Raw genomic sequence first — 21,536 nt, forward strand, 5'->3', positions numbered from 1 at the left:
ATGACTGCAGCCAGCATGGTTAATGTTTTAATGGGCCGTTGCTAAAGTGGAGTTGGCAAGGCCTTATACACAAGTCCATGTTTTGGTAGTATGTGCCTGTTTTCAGGCCTCCCTTTAAAAAAAATGCCTTTAAAATGACAACAGAACAGTTTCAACAGTGAACACAATGCTATTTTGAGTTAAGAGACACTCACCTGTTTGATTTTGGTCATAGAGAGAAGCTATAGGCCTGGACCTAACTATTATTTGTTTCTTTGTTAGTCCCCCAGATTGCTTTGTTGACTTTGTTGCCAAACCAGTTTTGGTCCAAGTAGATTGCCAACCCTCATGTTTCTGTCAACTAAAGGGTTTTATATGAACTCAAGTGTGACATGGAATTCTAGGGAATACAATATCCGGGGGTCAGTTGTCACAAGTGATTTTTCCCTTCTGCACTTCAGTTTTGATACAAGCACATTTCAGCACGTAAGGAAAATGTAATGATAGCTTAATAACCATCTGAAAGAGATTTTGCCTGGGGTGGGAAAAGGAAGACTTTCCAGACGAAGGGCTGTTTCCGTTATGACAGGCATCATGTTCAGTAGTGTCTGCCTCTCTTTCTCGCTCGCTCTGATCGAGCCCATCATCCACAACAACGTCGGGAATGCTGTCTGTCCATACAGACTGCACGCTATGTGGTTCAGCCAGCCCGTCACTAACAGGCCTGAATGAGTTGAGCATGTTCTCAACGTGGCACTGTCACTATTCATTACTCTACTACAGCATTGCTTTGAAACACAAAGTATGGACATCCCTGGCTCTAGAACTAGAACAACCACAAACATATACACAATCAAAAGTATGTGCACAGCCTTTCAAATTAGAGGATTCGGCTATTTCAGCCATTGCTGATGGGTGTATAAAATTGAGCACACAGCCATGCAATCTCCATAGACAAACATTGGCAGTAGAATGGCCCGTACAGAAGAGCTCAGTGACTTTCAACGTGGCAACGTCATAGGATGCCACCTTACCAACAAGTCAGTTTGTCAAAGTGTTTTGTACTGCTTGAGCTGCCCCGGTAAACTATAAGTGCTGTTATTCTAAAGTGAGCAACAATGGCTCACCTGCAAATTGGTAGGCCATACAAGCTCACAGAACGGGAATGCTAAGTGCTGAAGCGCGTAGCGTTTAAAAATCGTCTGTCCTCGTTTGCAACACCCAATACCACGTTGCAAACTGCTTCTGGAAGCAGCGTCAGCACAAGAACTGTTCGTTGGGAGCTTCATGAAATGGGCTTCCATGGCCGAGCAGCTGCACACAAGCCTAAGATCACCATGCACAATGCCATGGTGGAGTGGTGTAAAGCTCGCCACCATTGGACTCTGGAGCAGTGGAAATGCGTTCTCTGGAGTGAAGAATCACGCTTCACCATCTGCAGTCGGTCGGACGAATCTGGGTTTGTCAGATGCCATGAGAACGCTACCTGCCTGAATGCATAGTTCCAGCTGTAAAGTTTGGTGGAGGAAGAATAATTGTCTAGGGCTGTTTTTTATGGTTCGGGCTAGGCCCCTCAGTTCCAGTGAAGGGAAATCTTAATGCTACATCATACAATGACATTCTAGACGATTCTGTGCTTTCAGTTTTGTGGCAACAGTTTTGGAAGGCCCTTTCCTGTTTCAGCATGACAATGCCCCCATGCACAAAGCGAGGTTTATACAGAAATGGTTTGTCAAGATCGGTGTGGAACAGCTTGACTGGCCAACACAAAGCCCTGACCTCAAACCCATCGAACACTTTTGGGCTGAATTGGAACGCCGACTGTGAGCCAGGCGTAATCGCCCAACATCAGTGCCCGACCTTGCAAATGCTCTTGTGGATGAATGGAAGCATGTCCTCGCAGCAATGTTCTAACATCTAGTGGAAAGCCTTCCCAGAAGAGTGGAGGCTGTTATAGCAACAAAGGGGGGAATAAACTCCATATTAATGCCCATGATTTTGGAATGAGATGTTGAGCTCATATACTTTTGGCCATGTAGTGTACTTCCTTGGGAAGAGTTAGAGCTTTGGGTAGCCCTGATTTTCAGATTGGTGTTCAGTCTGTCAGATCAGGTGGTGGGGGAGGGTACTACTCACATCATTCACCACTCACATGCCTTCTGTAGCTGATACACTTGATTTGAGATGACATGCGGTTTACATAGGAGTCTGCGTTTGCACAACCTCTTAACCTTTAGGTGTTGGGTTTGTAAGTGGCCATAAATCAAGGCTGCTTCCTCCTGGTATGAGTTAAGAGACATAGCCCTGCTGCTAGGCTAGGCTAGCCCTACGTTGTACTGTTCTGTCATTGTGTTTCTGGGCGTCTGCCAAAGTGCTGTTTATAGCCTGGCCGGAGTCAGGTTTGTCAGCTGTAATAACCCTGCACACACTCACTGTCTAATCCATAAATGGCGTTCTGATAAAGGCCTAGAATGATTGAGCTGTCTCTTGGCTCTGCACGACTAGGGCTATTGCGGTGACTGTATTACCGCCACACCGGTAGTCACGAGTCATGACCGCAGTCAAGTAGAGAGCTGAAATCCCAAACCAAAACTGCACTGATGGGTAACCTACCAAACGTGCTGATGGCCCTTACTGGTGGCCTGCTACTCAGCTCTCTATTGTCCCTCATCACTTTCTAAAAACATCATGATTTGAATTTGAAAAATCTGAAAGACGAGGGCAAATAGTGATGGGAGTTCACTTTTAATGCTGCCATTTTCCATTGATTAGATATCCGCTAACTTTCTTGCTACACAAGCATAGCAGCAATGCAGTTATCGCTCTGTCTCCGCTGGAAGCGCAAAGGTGCCTTTTTTTACGACTTTCTTCAAGTCAGCAATATAGAATTTTATCATGCAGCTCTTATGTTTTGATTTCTAAGACATACCCAGCTTTCTAGGCCTATTACAACTAAATACATGTATTTTATTGTGTTGGCTATATTACATGGATTTATTTGACTTATTAAAATGTTGATGTTCCAAAGGCTCGCTAAACATGTTAATGTTAATTAATGGTCAGTTTAGTGAGACCGGCAGTCATTTGCATGACAATTACCATCTGACAAAATGTCATGACCGCCACGGCCCTATGCACGGCCAAAGTACGTATATTGAGTTGTATATGTAAAGCCTGTCGATTGGAACAACACTGACTTGATGTGATTTAAAAATTGGATCTCTGGGTCCTTGCTTGTGTTTAATGTAAATTATAGTCCTCACTTCTCTGTTTTCACAGGCTGTGTCAGCAGTAGGCCTATTATGATCCGAGGTGTTTACTTTACTGAAACCTACTAAAAGGTTCCATTAGGATTTTTTCCCCTCCATTTGCTAAACTCTCAACTGCAACTATTTTATCACAGTGTACTGTTCTGTACCCTGTCACAATGCACGTCAGCAGCACAGTATGAACTTTATCAAGACCTTGTCAGTACCTGTAAACTTTTCATAATTCAGCAAATGTCTGTTTGGCCTTGCACTGGGGATGTGGATTGAAGCCTCTGTATACTGTTAGGTTGGTTTCAATCAGTATTGACTTCCACAATAGCAATTTGCCTATGAATTTTGTATACGTTTTTTACTTAAGTCATGATGGGTATTTTCCAAGTTGCATTCAGTTAGGCTGCCTTGGCAGTTAACTGCACATTTTGTAGGTAATCTTGTTTAGGCGACTAACCAGGCAAGCTTTTGTTGACACCAATGCCATGCAATGGTTAAGCTTGGGCGGTATCCAGACTGTCATACCTTCATATCGACCTTGTGCCGTACTGGCATATTTGGTAATACTGGCACTGAAAACAAGGGGTGCTTTAAAAAATATATAAAAAAATAAAATTCCACTGATTCTCTGTAATCCGAAGGTTAGCAATACTAACAAGTACATGTAAAATCCCATAGACAATGCTAAAGACTGCATTGCGAACATTTTTATACAGTCTCTGACCTAAAATATTTGCAGGACAGACATCCCAGCTCATAAAGTTATATAAGTAACTCAAATGCGGCTAACAGTTTGCTGCACACACACAAAACAAGTATTAGACAGCAAGGCTCTTGATCCAGGAGGGGATTTTCTGTTGTTGCTAAGCAAACTTGATTTTGGAAGAAGCTAACCAATTAGCTAGATAGCTAACTAGCTACTAAATTAGCAAACCAAATGCACAACTGAAGAGCGTGTAGCACATTTTAGACAGTTAATTTAATAGTTACAAGAATTGTAACTGGCAAACATTTAGTTGTGAATTCCATACTGTAACTAGATCATCTGGTGCACGCTGCATAACAGTGAGTGACTCGCAATGCTCCGGTCTCTCCTCGTTGTGTGCTTGTAAACAAACGCCACGTGACTGGGTACCACCAGTAAGATTCATAATGAAAATTATGTGACAGGTGAAATGAAGAAAGCAATATTCTTTATCTCCTAACGTATTGCACAAGTTGACTGCAGGTATTTATTTAAAAAAGTAGCTACAAATATTCAAATTTCAAGTGTTGGCGGTATTGAAGAAGCATCCTGTGGCTATTTCTAAACACCCCTATATACGGTACACCATCCAAGCCTAATGGTTGTACAGTTTTACCATGCAATGGTTTAAAGCTAGAATCCTTAGTTGTCACATACATTTTTGGACTTCTCGAAGACTATAACTTATAAATGCCCCATGAGCTTAGGGGAACTGACTGAACTGTCGTAACCCATCAGAACGCAAAATATGAGCTTTTTTTTACTCCAATGTTAGTAAACAATGTAAATAAACACTGTATAGCCTCAAAACATGGTTAAAACGCTGATGTTGATGCCATGGATGGTTAATCCATGCATCCGTAGCTCTGTCTATAATTTTGAGTGGTTACATTTCTCGCTCAGCTTTTTACCAAAACCGAGGCAGGGAGGCTGCTTTGTTTCAGTTAAGGATTCTAGCTTTAAGCCAAATGAGAACACTACATTGTACACTAAATAGGGATGTGCCTCTTTCCCTTTCAAGACTAGGCCTATTTGGTACGCATCTACGTACATTGGCTCCGATACAATACAGGAACGATGCGTTTTAGTTTGAAACATTTTGCTGCAATTCCAGTTTATCAGAGGAACGAATCGATACGATTGAATGCACTAACATGTGTTAAAGAAACACATTCATTTTCCATTCTAAATTCAAATCTGCTTGATTGAGCTCATGGGCAGGGCCTCTGAGCTGACTCCTCTTTCTCTCTCTGTGTGTGAGAGTGAATGATAAACAGTACATTCACAAAGTATTCACACCCCATGACTTTTTCCACATTTTGTTGTTACAAAGTTGGATTAAAATGGGTTTAATTGTCATTTCTTCGTCAACGATCTACACAACATACTCTATTGACAAAGTGGAAGAGGAAATTCTAACATTTGTAAAACATTTATGAAAAATTGAAACACTATCTTGATAAGTATTCAACCCGCTGAGTCAATACCTTTAGAAACATCTTTGGCAGTGAGTCATTCTGGGTAAGTCTAAGATTTCCACACATGGATTGCGCAACATTTGGCCATTTATTATTTTTATAAATTCTTCAAGTTCTGTCAAATTGGTTGTTGATCATTGTTAGAGAACCATTTTCAGTTCTTGCCATAGATTTTCAAGCTGATTTAAGACAACTGTAACTTGGCCATTCGGGAACATTCATTGTCTTCTTGGTAAGCAACTCCAGTGTAGATTTGGCCTTGTGTTTTAGGTTTTTGTCCTGCTGAAATCTTCTAGGATTTTGCCTGTGCTTAGCTCCATTCCGTTTTCTTTTTTTTATCCAGAAAAACTCCACAGTCCTTAACGATTAGAAGCATACCCATAACGTGATGCAGCCACCACTATGCTTGAGAGTATAGAGTGTGGTACTCAGTAATGTGTTGTATTGGATTTGCCCCAAACATACATTTTTGTCCTGAATACAAAGTGTTAATTGCTTTGCCACATTTTTTGCAGTACGTTGCACACAGGATGCATGTTTGGAAAAATTTTATTCTGGTCAGGCTTCCTTCTTTTCACTCTGTCAATTCAGTTAGTATTGTGGAGTAACTACAATGTTGTTGATCCATGCTGAGTTTTCTCTTATAAAAGCCATTCAACTCAGTTAGGAAGGACGCCTGTCAGGGTTTCCGTTTGCCAGTAATAGCTGGCTTTTGTTGTTGTTTTAAAAAGCTGATAAATAAAATTGGTGCTGGCCAATTGTTGGGTAGAAGAAAAAATCCCATTGCGAAATAATGCTTTTTAGCCTATTCTCATTGATGGAAACACAAGTTATGTATCTTATGACATGCGTACAGATACAGAGCCTTTGAGCGGAAACTCTGTCAGACATCGTGAGAGCTGCTGCTCCTGCAGCATCTCAAAAGGAAACGGAAGGCAGGCTTCATCAGCACATCACTTTGCATTGAGCTGGAGGCACCTGAACGTTTAATACATATGAGACATTTCTTACCTTGCTTCAAAGTAGTCTATTAGATCTCCTCTCTTTTCTAAATTTCAAGCGGAAATCACATGAAACCGATTGCATGTGCGATGCCCTTTCGACAACGGTGTTCCCTGCTAATTGCTCTATGGGGAAAAAACATTTGCGCTTAGCTTACTTAATGCCTTGTGCTTATAATGTTGATAAACTATACTGAACAGAAATATAAACGCAACATGCTACAATTTCAAAGATTTTACTGAGTTACAGTGCATAGAAGGAAATCAGTCAATTTAAAAATATAAGTCCTTAATCTATGGATTTTACATGACTGACTGCAGGGGCGCAGCCATGGGTGGGCATATTGCTCACCCACTGGGGAGTCAGGCTCAGCCAATCATCATGAGTTTTTCCCCACAAAAGGACTTTATTACAGACAAATACCCCCTGTGGCGCCACGTAAAATGTTGCACTACACGTGCAACACAGCATGCCTAGCCTAGCCCACAACTCAAAGGTGAAATCCATTGACGCCAAGATAATGTAATTCATTGCCCTTGACAATCAATCGTTCTCTGTCGTGGGTGATGTTGGCTTTTGCCGACTGGTCGAGCACCGGTACACACTACCAAGTGCGCAATTTTTCAGATCTTGCCTTACAGGAGTTACACAGTAATAGCGTCACTGCTATTAGCTTCACGACTGACATTTGGACGTTGCACGAGCATGCTGAATCTGACAGCGCAGTGGGTCGTTGAGGATTTCGTACTGAGGAAAGTCGTATTGCATGCTGAAGAATGTGCTGGTTGTCGTACCGCTGCTGCCATTTCAATGGCATTTGAGAACATGTTTGAAACTTGGAAACATGAACACAATAGCTAGCTCTGACTGACTGGAGAAATAAGCTCATCAACTGCGCCTTTAGCAGACGTGATACCCTCTGTCATGACATTGAAATGCCTGCTCAACAAAACTGCCGACACAGGCTGTGAACAAGTGGTTCGGTGGCATTCTCTCTTTACTGTGTCGCCACCATGCTTGATGCTATGTACAAGGACCGCTACTTCGATGCAGACAAGAAACAGGGTTTACGTGAAATGTTATCTACACAGCTGGACAAGATGGAAACTGACACAGTGACAGTGTGCACCGAGGAAGAGAGGCCTCTGTACAGACAGAGCTAAAACTTCACTGCAAGACAAAGGAGCTGATGGTGAACTATACAGGAAAAGGAGGGTCAAAGTGCCTCCATTCACATCGTTGGGGCTGTAGTGGAGCGGGTTGAGAGTTTTCAAGTTCCTTTGGCGTCCACATCACCAACAAACGATCATGGTCCAAACACATCAAGACAGTCGGGAAGAGGGTACGACAATACCTTAGGAGACTGAAAAGATTTGCCATGGGTCCCCAGATCATCATAAAGTTCTCCAGCTGCACCATCAAGAGCATCCTGACCGATTGCATCACAGCCTGCAATGGCAACTCCTCTTCATCCGACCATAAGGCGCTGCAGAGGGTTGGGCGTACGACCCAGTTAATCGCTGTGGTCAAGCTTCCTGCTATCCAGGACCTATATAATAGGCGGTGTCAGAGGAAGGCCAAAAAAATTGTACAAGACTCCTAGCACCCAAGTCATAGACTGTTCTCTGTGCTACCTCACGGCAAGCAGTACCGGAGCACCAAGTCTAAGTCCAAAATGTTTAACAGCTTCTACCCCCAAGCCATAAGACTGCTGAGCAATTCATCAATTGGCCACCTGGACTATTTACATTGACCCCCCCCCCTCCCCATTTCAGCTTGAAATGTTTTATTAATTTGCCCAAAAAATTTAAACACTGACATCATAGGGCATTATGTGTAGGCCATGCACTACCAACTGAGCCATACAGGACAATATACGCTGTGTACAAAACATTAAGAACACTTGCCCTTTTCATAACAGACTGACCAGGTGAAAGCTAGAGTATGATCCCTTATTGATGTCACTTGTTAAATCCAATTCAATCAGTGTAGATGAAGGGGATGAAACCGGTTAAATATCATTTTTTTTGCCTTGAGACATGGAATTGTGTATATGAGGGTAAGGTGAATTCATTAGGAAGAGGTCTTTGCTGGGAAGCCCTGGCCGGTCAGTCGAAGAGTGGCGACACGGTGGCGAGGCAGTGGCACTACGACCAGGCTGAGGAGTAAAAAAGGACAAAGGTCTTAGTGGGACCTATCCAGGATACGCTGCAATGTCTCAATTTGCTTACTCTGGGAAAGGCCATTTGGAAAAAGTCAGTTAAAATCCACACAAATACAACAAGTTGGTGAGGAATTGGCTTAAACTCAATCAGTCCACACAGTGTGATAGTTAGATTGGATCGCACAGTTTGTAGGATTGCCGTAGTTATAGCACAAATAGAGCAATGAGACCGATATTTTCCGGATGTGTAAATGTGAAGCATCTGGTTGGCATTTCCACTCACGACCAGATATGGTGGTTAGAGGAAGCCCAGTGGCAGGCAGTGGGAGAAGATGGAGTGAGATGGATTTTGTCCGACATTCTGCAAATTTTCTCATCAATGAAACATTTGATCTTATTACAGTTTCAGTTTATTACAGTTTCAGTTTTTTATCCGTTACAAACAGAGTGGACTTAGTTTCGTAGACTTTATCCGATCCCAAGGTTTCTAAATATTGCGTTGTTTAGAAGGAGTGCAAAGGTGAATTTAGTTATTGCATACGTGCACTTCACAGTGTAGGCGTTCCCTTACAGAAATATGCAAATACCTGCTAGAACGCACAAGTAGGCTCTCGCTAGCTCGTTCTTGGCTCTGCCCACCTCCTTGCTTGTTCTGCCCACTATGATTAATTTGCTCCCTTTGGAAACGACAGGCTATAGTCTAGCTTGGGTTAGTTAATAACATATTTGGTTATAGGCAGCAAACCAGAACCCAACCACAGACTATAAACCAGCCAGCACTAGGACCTATAAAGTGGTGTGCCCAGGTATATCCAAGTAGGCCTCAACTTTCAGCAGACCTGTTTTGTATGTCTCCTTGCAATATTGCACTGTTCTCTGATGTGTTCACAGCCAGATGAAACAAACCTAAATAATCCAGTTTTCAGCTACAAACTCTGATCAGAGAAGTACATGCTTGCTGCCATCTTGAAAAGTAGGTGTATACTAGCTGACAGAGCTTAAAGAATGTTGAAAAGAATAATGGCCAAATGTTGTACAATCCAGATGTGGGACGCTCTTAGAGACCTACCCAGAAAGACTCACAGCTGTCATCACTGTTAAAGGTTATTCTAACATGTATTGACTCAGGGGGTTGAATACTTATGTAATTAACATACTCTGAACAAAAATATAAACGCAGCATGTAAAGTGTTGGTCCCATGCTGACATAAAAGATCCCAGAAATGTTCCATACTCACAAAAAGCTTATTTCTCTTCAATTTTGTGTACAAATTAAGCCATCCACCTAACGTGTGGCATATCAAGAAGCTGATTAAACAGCATGATCGTTACGCAGGTGCACATTGTGCTGTAGACAATATAAGGCCACTCTAAAATGTGCAGTTTTGTCACACAACACAATGCTACAGATGTCTCAAGTTTTGAGAGATCGTTCAATTGGCATGCTGACTGCAGGAATGTCCACCGGAGCAGTTGCCAGAGAATTGAATGTTAATTTCTATTATAAGCCACCTCCATCGTTTTAAAGAATTTGGCAGTACATCCAACCGTGGGTGAACGGTTTGGTTATGCCAACGTTGTGAACAGAGTGCCCCATGGTGGCGGTGGGTTTGTGATATGGGCAGGCATAAGCTACGGACAAAGAACACAATTGCATTTTATTGATAAGTATTGAATGCACAAAAATACTGTGACGAGATCCTGAAGCCCAATTTTTTTTTTTAAACGGATGGATATCTGTATTCCCAGTCATGTGAAATCCACAGATCAGGGCCTAATGAATGCATTTAAATTGACAGATTTCCATAAATGAACTGTAACTCAGTAAAATGTTTTGAAATTGTTGCATCTTGTGTTTATTTTTGTTAAGTATATTTGTATTTTTCATCAGAGTATTTTGTGTAGATTGTTGACAAAAAATTACAAACCCATTTTATTCCCACTTTTTAAATCAATGGGTGTTAATACTTTCTGAAGGCACTATAATGTGAATATGGTATTATTAAATACATTGATATAGGCTTACTGATTTCATTAAATTATTGACAATGGAGTAGTCAGCTGCTGCTTTCTGTGTTTCATTCTTCAATCATACTTGTAGGTCTATTCATGGGTGCATGACTTCGTGCAATGACAATCTTGTTGGGTGTCCTGCAAATTCCTGCGATTCTATATTGATCAACAGGGAATTCATGTTTACTTGACATAAGGCAACCTTTTTTCTTAGGTTTCTTCCACAATAAACTAAATTGAAAGAGTAGACTAGGTTAGTTTTTCTGGCTAGGTTACTAATCTACCTCCTTCCCTCAAAGTCCCACTCACAGTGATTGATTGACAGGTCTGAAACCCGACCAACTCTGACTCACAAACATCTTGCCCACTCCCCTGACAATCCCACCCACAGTTATTGACAGGCCAAACTGTTAAAGGTATAGTTCACCAAAATAAAATAATTACACCTAGGTTTCCTTACCCACAGCAGCAAAGCCAATAAAATACATAATTTGAAGAACAAACATCATTGTAGTATTTTATATATTGCAGTAAAACTGTAAATATGACTTGAATCTCAAGATAAGATGGGATTAATGTTAAAAATGGTTATTTTACGTATATGATCAGGACTATTTTCTGAGGCGTAGATGATATCCAAAACAATTAGCACTGAAGTCATACATTTTGAGTAATTTTAATTGCAAAGTCTTGTCTTTCTACTCAATACCACAACTCATTTGACCAATACTTGAGGTAAAGTCATTATTTTGCTGTGTATTTTGGATGGAGTCAATGATTTAGAATGTAACAGAGGCCAAAAAAATAAAACCACATTCATGGGGGGCATGCCCCCTGGACCCCCCCCCAGCCCGGAACTCCCTTGCTGGCTACTTTTTCTATTTGGCTGGCTACTCTATGTACAATGCATCCGGAAAGTTTTCAGACACCTTGACTTTTTCAAAATTTTGTTAAGTTACAGCTTTGTTCTAAAATGTATCATTCCCCCCCCTCACCAATCTACACACTACCCCATAATGACAAAGCAAAAAAAGGTTTTTAGACATTTTTGCTAATTTATTACAAATAAAAAATGGAAATATCACATTTACGTAAGTATTCTGACCCTTTACTCAGTACTTTGTTGAAGCACCTTTGACAGCGATTACACCCTTGAGTCTTCTTGGGTATGACGCTACAAGCTTGGCACACCTGTGTTTGGGGAGTTTCTCCCTTTCTTCTCTGCAGATCTTCTCAAGCTCTTTCAGTTTGGATGGGGAGCATCGCTGCACAGCTATTTTCAGGCCTCTCCAGAGATGTTCGATCGTGTTCAAGTTTGGGCTCTGGCTGGACCACTCAAAAACACTGAGACTTGTCTCGAAGCCACTCCTGCATTGGCTGTGTGGGAATTGTTGTTGACCAGTTGTAAGGTGAACCTTTATCCCAGTCTGAGGTCCTGAGTGCTCTGGAGTAGGTTTTCATCAAGGATCTCTCTGTACTTTGCTCCGTTCAGCTTTCCTTCAATCCTGACTAGTCTCCCAGTCCCTGCTGCCGAAAAATATCCCCTCAGCATGATGCTGCCACCACCATGCTTCACCGTAGGTATGGTGCCAGATTTCCTCCAGACGTTACGCTTGGCATTAAGGCCGAAGTGTTCAATCTGGGTTTCATCAGACTAGAGAATCTTGTTTTCGTGTTCTGAGAATCCTAAGGTGCCTTTTGGCAAGCTCCAAATGGGCCGTCAGGTGCCTTTTACTGAGGAGTGGCTTCCGTCTGGCCACTCTACCATAAACACCTGATTGGTGGAGTGCTGCAGAGCTGGTTGTCCTTCTGGAAGGTTCTCCCATCTCCACAGAGGAACTCTGGAGCCCTGTCAGAGTGGCCATTGGGTTCTTGGTCACCTTCCTGGCCAAGGCACTTCTCCCCTGATTTGCTCAGATGTGCAGGGCGGCCAGCTCTAAGAAGAGTCTTGGTGGTTCCAAACTAATTCCATTTAAGAATGATGGAGGCCACTGTGCTCTCTAGGGACCTTCAATGCTGCAGAATTGTTTTTGTGCCTCCATCGACACAATCCTTTCTCTGAGCTCTACGGACAATTCCTTCAACCTCATGGCTTGGTTTTTGCTCTGACGTGCACTGTCAACTGTGGGACCTTATATAGACAGGTGTGTGCCTTTCCAAATAATGTCCAGTCAATTGAACTTATCACAGGTGGACTCCAATCAAGTTGTAGAAACATCTCAAGGATGATCAATGGAAACGAGTCTCATAGCAAAGGGTCTGAATACTTATTTATATAAGGTATTTCAGTTTTTTTTTAGTTTTTTTTTATAAATTTGCTTTAAACATTTTTTAACTGTTTTTGCTTTGTCATTATGGGGTACTGTGTGAAGTTTGAGGGGGAGGAAGAAGATTTAATACATTTTGGAATAAGGCTGTAACACAACAAAATGTGGAAAGTCAAGGGGTCTGAATACTTTCCAAATGCACTGTACTTAAGACTAACTTACACTGCTCAAAAAAATAAAGGGAACACTAAAATAACACATCCTAGATCTGAATGAATGAAATATTCTTATTAAATACTTTTTTCTTTACATAGTTGAATGTGCTGACAATAAAATCACACAAATTATCAATGGAAATCAAATGTATCAACCCATGGAGGTCTGGATTTGGAGTCACACTCAAAATTAAAGTGGAAAACCACACTTCAGGCTGATCCAACTTTGATGTAATGTCCTTAAAACAAGTTCAAATGAGGTGTTCAGTAGTGTGTGTGGCCTCCACATGCCTGTATGACCTCCCTACAATGCCTGGGCATGCTCCTGATGAGGTGGCGGATGGTCTCCTGAGGGATCTCCTCCCAGACCTGGACTAAAGCATCTGCCAACTCCCGGACAGTCTGTGGTGCAACGTGGCGTTGGTGGATGGAGCGAGACATGATGTCCCAGATGTGCTCAATAGGATTCAGGTCTGGGGAACGGGCGGGCCAGTCCATAGCATCAATGCCTTCCTCTTGCAGGAACTGCTGACACACTCCAGCCACATGAGGTCTAGCATTGTCTTGCATTAGGTCTCACAAGGGGTCTGAGGATCTCATATCCTAATGGCAGTCAGGCTACCTCTGGCGAGCACATGGAGGGCTGTGCGGCCCCCCAAAGAAATGCCACCCCACACCATGACTGACCCACCGCCAAACCGGTCATGCTAGAGGATGTTGCAGGCAGTAGAACGTTCTCCACGGCGTCTCCAGACTCTGTCACGTCTGTCACGTGCTCAGTGTGAACCTGCTTTCATCTGCACAACCCCCACCTGTGGACGTCGGGCCCTCATACCACCCTCATGGAGTCTGTTTCTGACCGTTTGAGCAGACACATGCACATTTGTGGCCTGCTGGAGGTCATTTTGCAGGGCTCTGGCAGTGCTCCTCCTGCTCCTCTTTGCACAAAGGCGGAGGTAGCGGTCCTGCTGCTGGGTTGTTGCCCTCCTACGACCTCCTCCACGTCTCCTGATGTACTGGCCTGTCTCCTGGTAGCGCCTCCATGCTCTGGACACTACGCTGACAGACGCAGCAAACCTTCTTGCCACAGCTCGCATTGATGTGCCATCCTGGATGAGCTGCACTACCTGAGCCACTTGTGTGGGTTGTAGACTCTGTCTCATGCTACCACTAGAGTGAAAGCACCGCCAGCATTCAAAAGTGACCAAAACATCAGCCAGGAAGCATAGGGACTGAGAAGTGGTCTGGTCACCACCTGCAGAACCACTCCTTTATTGGGGGTGTCTTGCTAATTGCCTATAATTTCCACCTGTTGTCTATTCCATTTACACAACAGCATGTGAAATGTATTGTCAATCGGTGTTGCTTCCTAAGTGGACAGTTTGATTTCACAGAAGTGTGATTGACTTGGAGTTACATTGTGTTGTTTAAGTGTTTTTTTTGAGCAGTGTATATTGTAAGCTCAGCAGGTATAGCCAGATGAGTGTTGTCTCTTGTAGCTTATTTTTATTCTGTAAAACAACATTTTGAACAGCACATTTGATAACTATAACTTAGCAAATTACATTGGTTGTCACTCAACTAATAATACCTCATATTTTCCAAGCCATTTTACAAGCATTTGAAGGCTGATATTACTGCACAGATATGCAATATTGTGAATAGACCTCTCTTCGGTCAGCACACGAAGCTGCGCACAGTTAAGTTTGACTAGTTTGATATTGCCTGGGGTTGTTCTGCATGCAAAATTACTTTTTTATCAATGACTGTCAACAGTTACATGCTTAGTTCGACACTGAAGGAGAGGACACATTGTTGTCACAAGATTAGAGGTGTTTTTCGGACAAATGTGAACCTCCGATTCGTAACGTTTGACTAGATTTTCTGACCAATGCGTGCTACATTTGGATCGGTTTGGAGCACCGCAGACCGATGCACTCTTGTCTTCAACATTTGAACCGTGAACCGATGCATATTGGTGAATTGTTACATCCCTTATTTCTAAATGTTGTTTCCATGTCATCTCTGGTTCCAGATGCGCCCTCCACGGAGCAGCAGGAGCTGTTCACCCAGAAGCTCCAGCAGTGCTGCATGTTGTTTGACTTCATGGACTCGGTCACCGACCTGAAGAGCAAGGAGATTAAGCGGGCCACGCTCAACGAGCTGGTGGACTATGTCTCCACCAACAGGGGTGTCCTGGTAGAGACGGCCTATCCAGAGATCTCTAATATGGTGAGTGTGGTCTTTACACAAATTCCCTTTTCACACTATTTATCAGAGCTGTGCGAGGACTAGCTGTACTGTGCCGGCCTATTTACTCATCCTCCGTAGTTGCTGGAATAGGGCAATGCTTAGAAAATATCCAAACCAGGACACAGTGGTTTGTTTTGGTACGATTTTGTGAAAATGGTATAACAGAAAACACTACAGCAGCACCCAGTCCTGCTTGACTTCTGTGAAACAAATAAGCACACTGTCCCTGGCATATGAGTTTGATTACGCAAGATTGAGAGATTTGATAGGATGTGGAAGAACCTTTATCCTGCAAAGAATGCCACTAAAAAGTAGAGAAAGTGGTAATTGAAAACATGACATTCAATTTTAAGGGCTTGAACAATTGCCATTGTTCTTAGAAAGAAAAAGGACTGATTCACCCAAGTTTTTCAACCTAAAGATTAGGAAGTAGTTCTTGAATAGGAGCAGCTGTCATTCTTAGAGATGTGAAACGAAAGGGTCTGAAGATATAACTTTGTTGCGTGCTGTGCACTGTCGCTATGCTCTGAGCAACCTGGGAGAGAGGCAGCTCTCCCTAAAGCCATCACACACCTTCAGCTCCAGTGAGACACAAAGATTACCCAGACCTCTTAATCACCCCGCTCATCCCTTTGCCCTTGTCATAACCCTCACCGCTAGCCACGCATCCAGACCAGACAGTGAAGGACGACCCCCCCCCCCCCTCAGTTCAGCACTCCTTGCGATCATTAGGATTCAGGAAACCTCTGGCTGTCTCTTTTTGTGACACCTTAAACTACAGTCTATGGCATCCACTGCCTTACTCTGTAGATGTGAGGGGCCTAAGTAGTTTCATTGAGTTTATTAATTGATCTTGATATATCACATTTGAGAGGTGTCAGAGTAATTGTTTTAGATCAATGACTGTCAACAGTTACATGCTTAGTTCGACACTGAAGGAGAGGACACATCCGTTGTCACAAGATTAGAGGTGTTTTTCTCAGCCCGGGTGTCTTTTTATGGGGTTTTCTGTCTGAAATTGCTATCTTGAAAGATCAGGCCTACATTCCCTGACATTTAGTGTGTATCATTGCCACAGGCAGCCTATTCTAATGTCAGAGAGAACAGGTTCTGCACTTGTTATGTGATGGTAGAGGTAGTACTTAGTGATGAAAAATGACATTGTGATGATAGCTTTATAGACGTGTGACTATTATCTCCCCATTCCTGAGTAGTGTGGGATAGCAAATGTAGACCAGTTATTAATTAAACAACAAATGTTGGATAAATGGATGCTTCCACTTAGTACTTAGTGTTAGAACTGTGGATCTTTTCTCGTGGCAAGGCACATCTCCACTGCCAGTTAGACTCATCAGCATATGAATTGTAGGGATTTGTTTTGCCGCTCACCAGCGAGCCAAGTATGGCTAGAAGTTTCCATTCCTCCCATTGTTTTCCTCACGTTGGTGTTTATCACCAATCCAAAATGGCTGGTCTAAAAAAACAACCAAGAACTAGACTACCTTTTCAGTTTGTTTGAACAGGCCTGGTAGATGGAGCACATGGAGTTTGATTATTTTGCTGACAGGCCGGAGCATGCCTATGACTGTACCAATGAGAGTTGGCCAAATGTAGTGTTCAGTTGGTTGCGTAAGTTTCTTTCCTGGGTAATATAATGTGTCTAAGGGGAAGCATCCTGTTAAACTGTGGCGCATGGTGGAGTAGCACTGTCTCTTCCTGTAGTAGGTAGGCATTCTGGAACACTCAGATGGCTCGCAGCCTCCTACAGCCTCACAGTGACTCACACAGCATTTAGAACACCAGCTCCACGGATACGGTGTGCCATAACTCCCTTGGCAGCTCTTCCAAGGGTACTGCTCATTACACACACAAAAATAGGTGGGTCAACTGATCAGCGGTTGCAAGGAAAAAAGTAATGCTCCCAATACTTTCAATGCATTTTTCCTGCAAAAGGTGGGTAAACTGTAGTGTTGTCTTTACTATCATTAAATGAAGACTTTTAGTTTTATAAAAGATTCTCTGTAATTAGTATTACGCGATCAAACTGATTAATTATGTAACTGTAATTAACTAGGAAGTCAGGGCACCAAGGAAAATATTCAGATTACAAGGTTATAATTTCCTAATATAACCGTTCAGATATTTTATCTGATCAATTAGTCTTCGAATTAATTAATGATTTATTTTACCTCACGTTAGTCTCATTCCAAACGTCGTAAATTGTTGGTTATCTGCACAAACCCAGTCTTCACTATGAGTCATCCATACTTCAATTGTCTTAACTCATTTATTTATTACTAACTAAGTCATTCACAGAAATGCATAAACAAAACAAACAAACTAGACTTTGCCGCAGACTTTTAGTTTTAATAAGAAATTATAGGAGAAATTTCCTTAGTGGGCTAAACTGGCATGGTGGTTTGTTAGACAAAAGGGAAGTGGGGGTCGACTAAGAAGTCACTCCTCTCTCTCTCTCTCTCTCTCTCTCATTCTCTCTCTCCTTCTCTCTCCTTCTCTCTCTCCTTCTCTCTCCTTCTCTCATTCACTCTCTCTCTCTCTCATTCTCTCTCTCTCTCTCTCTCATTCACTCTCTCCTTCTCTCTCTTTCTCTCTCTCATTCACTCTCTCTCTCTCCTTCTCTCTCACCTTCTCTCTCATTCTCTCTTTCTCTCTCTCCTCTCTCTCTCCTTCTCTCTCATTCTCTCTTTCTCTCTCTCATTCTCTCTTTCTCTCTCTCCTTCTCTCTCTCTCCTTCTCTCTCCTTCTCTCTCTCTCCTTCTCTCTCTCCTTCTCTCTCTCTCTCCTCTCTCTCTCTCCTCTCTCTCTCTCTCTCCTTCTCTCTCTCTCTCTCTCCTTCTCTCTCGCTCTCGCTCTCTCTCTCCTTCTCTCTCTCTCTCCTTCTCTCTCTCTCATTCACTCTCTCTCTCCTCTCTCTCTCATTCTCTCTCTCTCTCTCTCTCTCATATTATCTCTCTCTCCTTTTCTCTCTCTCATTCTCTCTCATTCTCTCTCTCTCTCTCTCTCTCTCTCTCATTCTCTCTCTCTCTCATTCTCTCTCTCTCTCATTCTCTCTCTCTCTCCTTTTCTCTCTCATTCTCTCTCTCTCATTCTCTCTCTCTCTCCTTCTCTCTCTCTCCTCTCCCCTTCTCTCCTCTCCCCTTCTCTCTCCTTCTCTTTCCTTCTCTCTCCTCTCCCCTTCTCTCTCCTTCTCTCTCCTTCTCTCTCCTCTCTCATTCTCTCTCATTCTCTCTCTCTCTCCTTCTCTCTCTCCTTCTCTCTCTCCTTCTCTCTCTCCTTCTCTCTCTCCTTCTCTCTCTCCTTCTCTATCCTTCTCTCTTCTTCTCTCTCTCCTTCTCTCCTTCTCTCTTCTTCTCTCTCTCTCCTTCTCTCTCTGTGTGTTAGAGTTGCGTTCAATGATACCGAATTCCTAGCTGCAGACTAGTAATTAATATCAAAGACTATTCTGTCGGTATCGGTAGTCTAAGATTTTAACCACGTGGTATGGTTAAAAGATTCAGCAATGGTCTGCAACCTTTGTCCTCCCGTGATTGAGAGAAACATGGTCTGGTTAGAATTTCTCAAATTTGGGTTTTTGTTCCAGGATGCCTGACCCTAACTGGGCTCATGGGCGGTCCTCTGATTTAGTTCAACTCAAAAGGGAATTGGAGTTTCCTTCATTAAACAGTCCAAAATTACATTACACAATTTTACAAACCGTATCATCCTTACTCATTCATCTTCTACAACAGTTAGATGTAAACCTCATATCTGAGGCTATTATATAAACAGCGTTATGGTAATGTGGCCACACCGTCTCCCATGAGCTTCCCCAAGTTGTAACAAACGGACCAGTTCGTAGCTGGATTCTTCACCAATCTTTTATACCTTCTCCGGGACGTAAATGTTGTTCGGACCTCAAGTTCTGTGAGGTGGAAAAAATTCCTTTGTTCTCTATACTGTGTGGCCATGAGGCAGGGTCTTCCCTAGGAATTTACGAGAGAAAAGATACAACTATTTTACATTGGTTTAAATGTGAATCCAACCACGGTGTCAGATTAAAAAAATGCTTGAAATCATACCTTACGATTATTTGAGAACATAGCCCAGCAGACAAATCATTACAAACAGTAACCAGCCAAGTAGAAATGTTACACAAGTCAGAAATGGAGAAAATTAATCACTTACCTTTGATGATCTTCATATGGTGGCACTCAGAAGACATTTGTTCCTTTTGTTTCGATAAAGTCTCACTTTATATCCTAAAACCTCTGTTTTGTTCGCGTTTTCTTCAGTAATCCACAGGCTCAAACGCAGTCACAACAGGCAGACAAAAAAAATCAAAATTGTATCCGTAATGTGAAACGATGTTTATATTCAATCATCAAGTTGTTTTTAGCCTAAATAATCGATAATATTTCAACCGGACAATAACGTCGTCAACATAAAAGGTAAACAAGAAAGTCACTCTCTCTGGTCCAGCGCATGAAAAAGCTCTGTGACACGGCAGGGTCCACTCATTCAGACTGGTCTTACTCACTCATTTTTCAGAGTACAAGCCTGAAACAATTTCTAAAGACTGTTGACATCTAGTGGAAGACATAGGAACTGCAGTTTGCATTTGAGTCCTAAGTCAATGGATACTGTAATGGCATTGAATAGAAAACTACAACAACAAAAAAATTCAACTTACTGAATTGATTTTTCTCAGGTTTTCCCCTGCCAAATCAGTTCTGATATACTCACAGACATTATTTTAACAGTTTTGCAAACTAGTGTTTTCTATCCAAATCTACTAATTATATGCATATCCTATCTTCTGGACCTGAGTAGAAAGCTGTTTAATTTGGGCATGCTTTCCATCCAAAATTCCAAATGCTGCCCCCTACCCTAGAGAAGTTAACAAACTACAGTTTTGGCAAGTCGGTTAGGACATCTACTTTGCATGACACAAGTAATTTTTCCCACAATTGTTTACAGACAGATTATTTCACTTATAATTCACTATCACAATTCCAGTGGGTCAGACGTTTACATACACTAAGTTGACTGTGCCTTTAAGCAGCTTGGAAAATTCCAGAAAATGAAGCTTCTGATATGCTAATTGACATAATTTGTGTCAATTGGAGGTGTACCTGTGGATGTATTTCAAGGCCTACTTTCAAACTCAGTGCCTCTTTGCTTGACATCATGGGAAATTCGAAAGAAATCAGCCAAGACCTCAGAAAAAATTGTAGACCTCCACAAGTCTGGTTCATCCTTGGGAGCAATTTCCAAATGCCTGAAGGTACCACGTTCATCTGTACAAACAATAGCACGCAAGTATAAACACCATGGGACCACGCAGTCGTCATACCACTCAGGAAGGAGACGCGTTCTGTCTCCTAGAGATGAACGTACTTTGGCGCGAAAAGTGCAAATCAATCCCAGAACAACAGCAAAGGACCTTGTGAAGATGCTGGAGGAAACAGGTACAAAAATATCTATATCCACAGTAAAACGAGTCCTATATCGACATAACCTGAAAGGCCGCTCAGCAAGGAAGAAGCCACTGCTCCAAAACCGCCATAAAAAAGCCAGACTATGGTTTGCAACTGCATATGGGGACAAAGATCGTACTTTTTGGAGAATGTCCTCTGGTCTGATGAATCAAAAATAGAACTGTTTGGCCATAATGACCATCGTTATGTTTGGAGAAAAAAGGGGGAGGCTTGCAAGTACACCATCCCAACCGTGAAGCACGGGGGTGGAAGCATCATGTTGTGGGGGTGCTTTGCTGCAGGAGGGCTGGTGCACTTCACAAAATAGATGGCATCATGAGGAAAGACAATTATGTGTATATATTGAAGCAACATCTCAAGACATCAGTCAGGAAGTTAAAGCTTGGTCGCAAATGGTTCTTCCAAATGGACAATGAGCCCAAGCATACTTCCAAAGTTGTGGAAAAATGGCTTAAGGACAACAAAGTCAAGGTATTGGAGTGGCCATCACAAAACCATGACCTCAATCCTATAGACAATTTGTGGGCAGAACTAAAAAAGCGTGTGCGAGCAAGGAGGCCTACAAACCTGACTCAGTTACACCAGCTCTGTCAGGAGGAATGGGCCGTAATTCACCCAACTTATTGTGGGATACTTGTGGAAGGCTACCTAAAAAGTTTGAC

General features: G+C 42.4%; 1 protein-coding gene across 1 annotated transcript in view; it reads left to right on the top strand.

Annotated features, from left to right (window-relative positions):
• Nucleotides 1-21,536, top strand: part of LOC139406967 (serine/threonine-protein phosphatase 2A 56 kDa regulatory subunit alpha isoform-like) — a 118,576-nt gene that overhangs the window by 42,896 nt on the left and 54,144 nt on the right. The window contains exon 2 of the mRNA XM_071150185.1: nt 15,159-15,355. Within this exon, the coding sequence (XP_071006286.1) occupies nt 15,159-15,355 (197 nt within the window). The remainder of the gene's footprint in view (nt 1-15,158; nt 15,356-21,536) is intronic.

This window comes from Oncorhynchus clarkii, chromosome 4, assembly GCF_045791955.1.
Source record: "Oncorhynchus clarkii lewisi isolate Uvic-CL-2024 chromosome 4, UVic_Ocla_1.0, whole genome shotgun sequence".
NCBI classification, from domain to species: domain Eukaryota; kingdom Metazoa; phylum Chordata; class Actinopteri; order Salmoniformes; family Salmonidae; genus Oncorhynchus; species Oncorhynchus clarkii.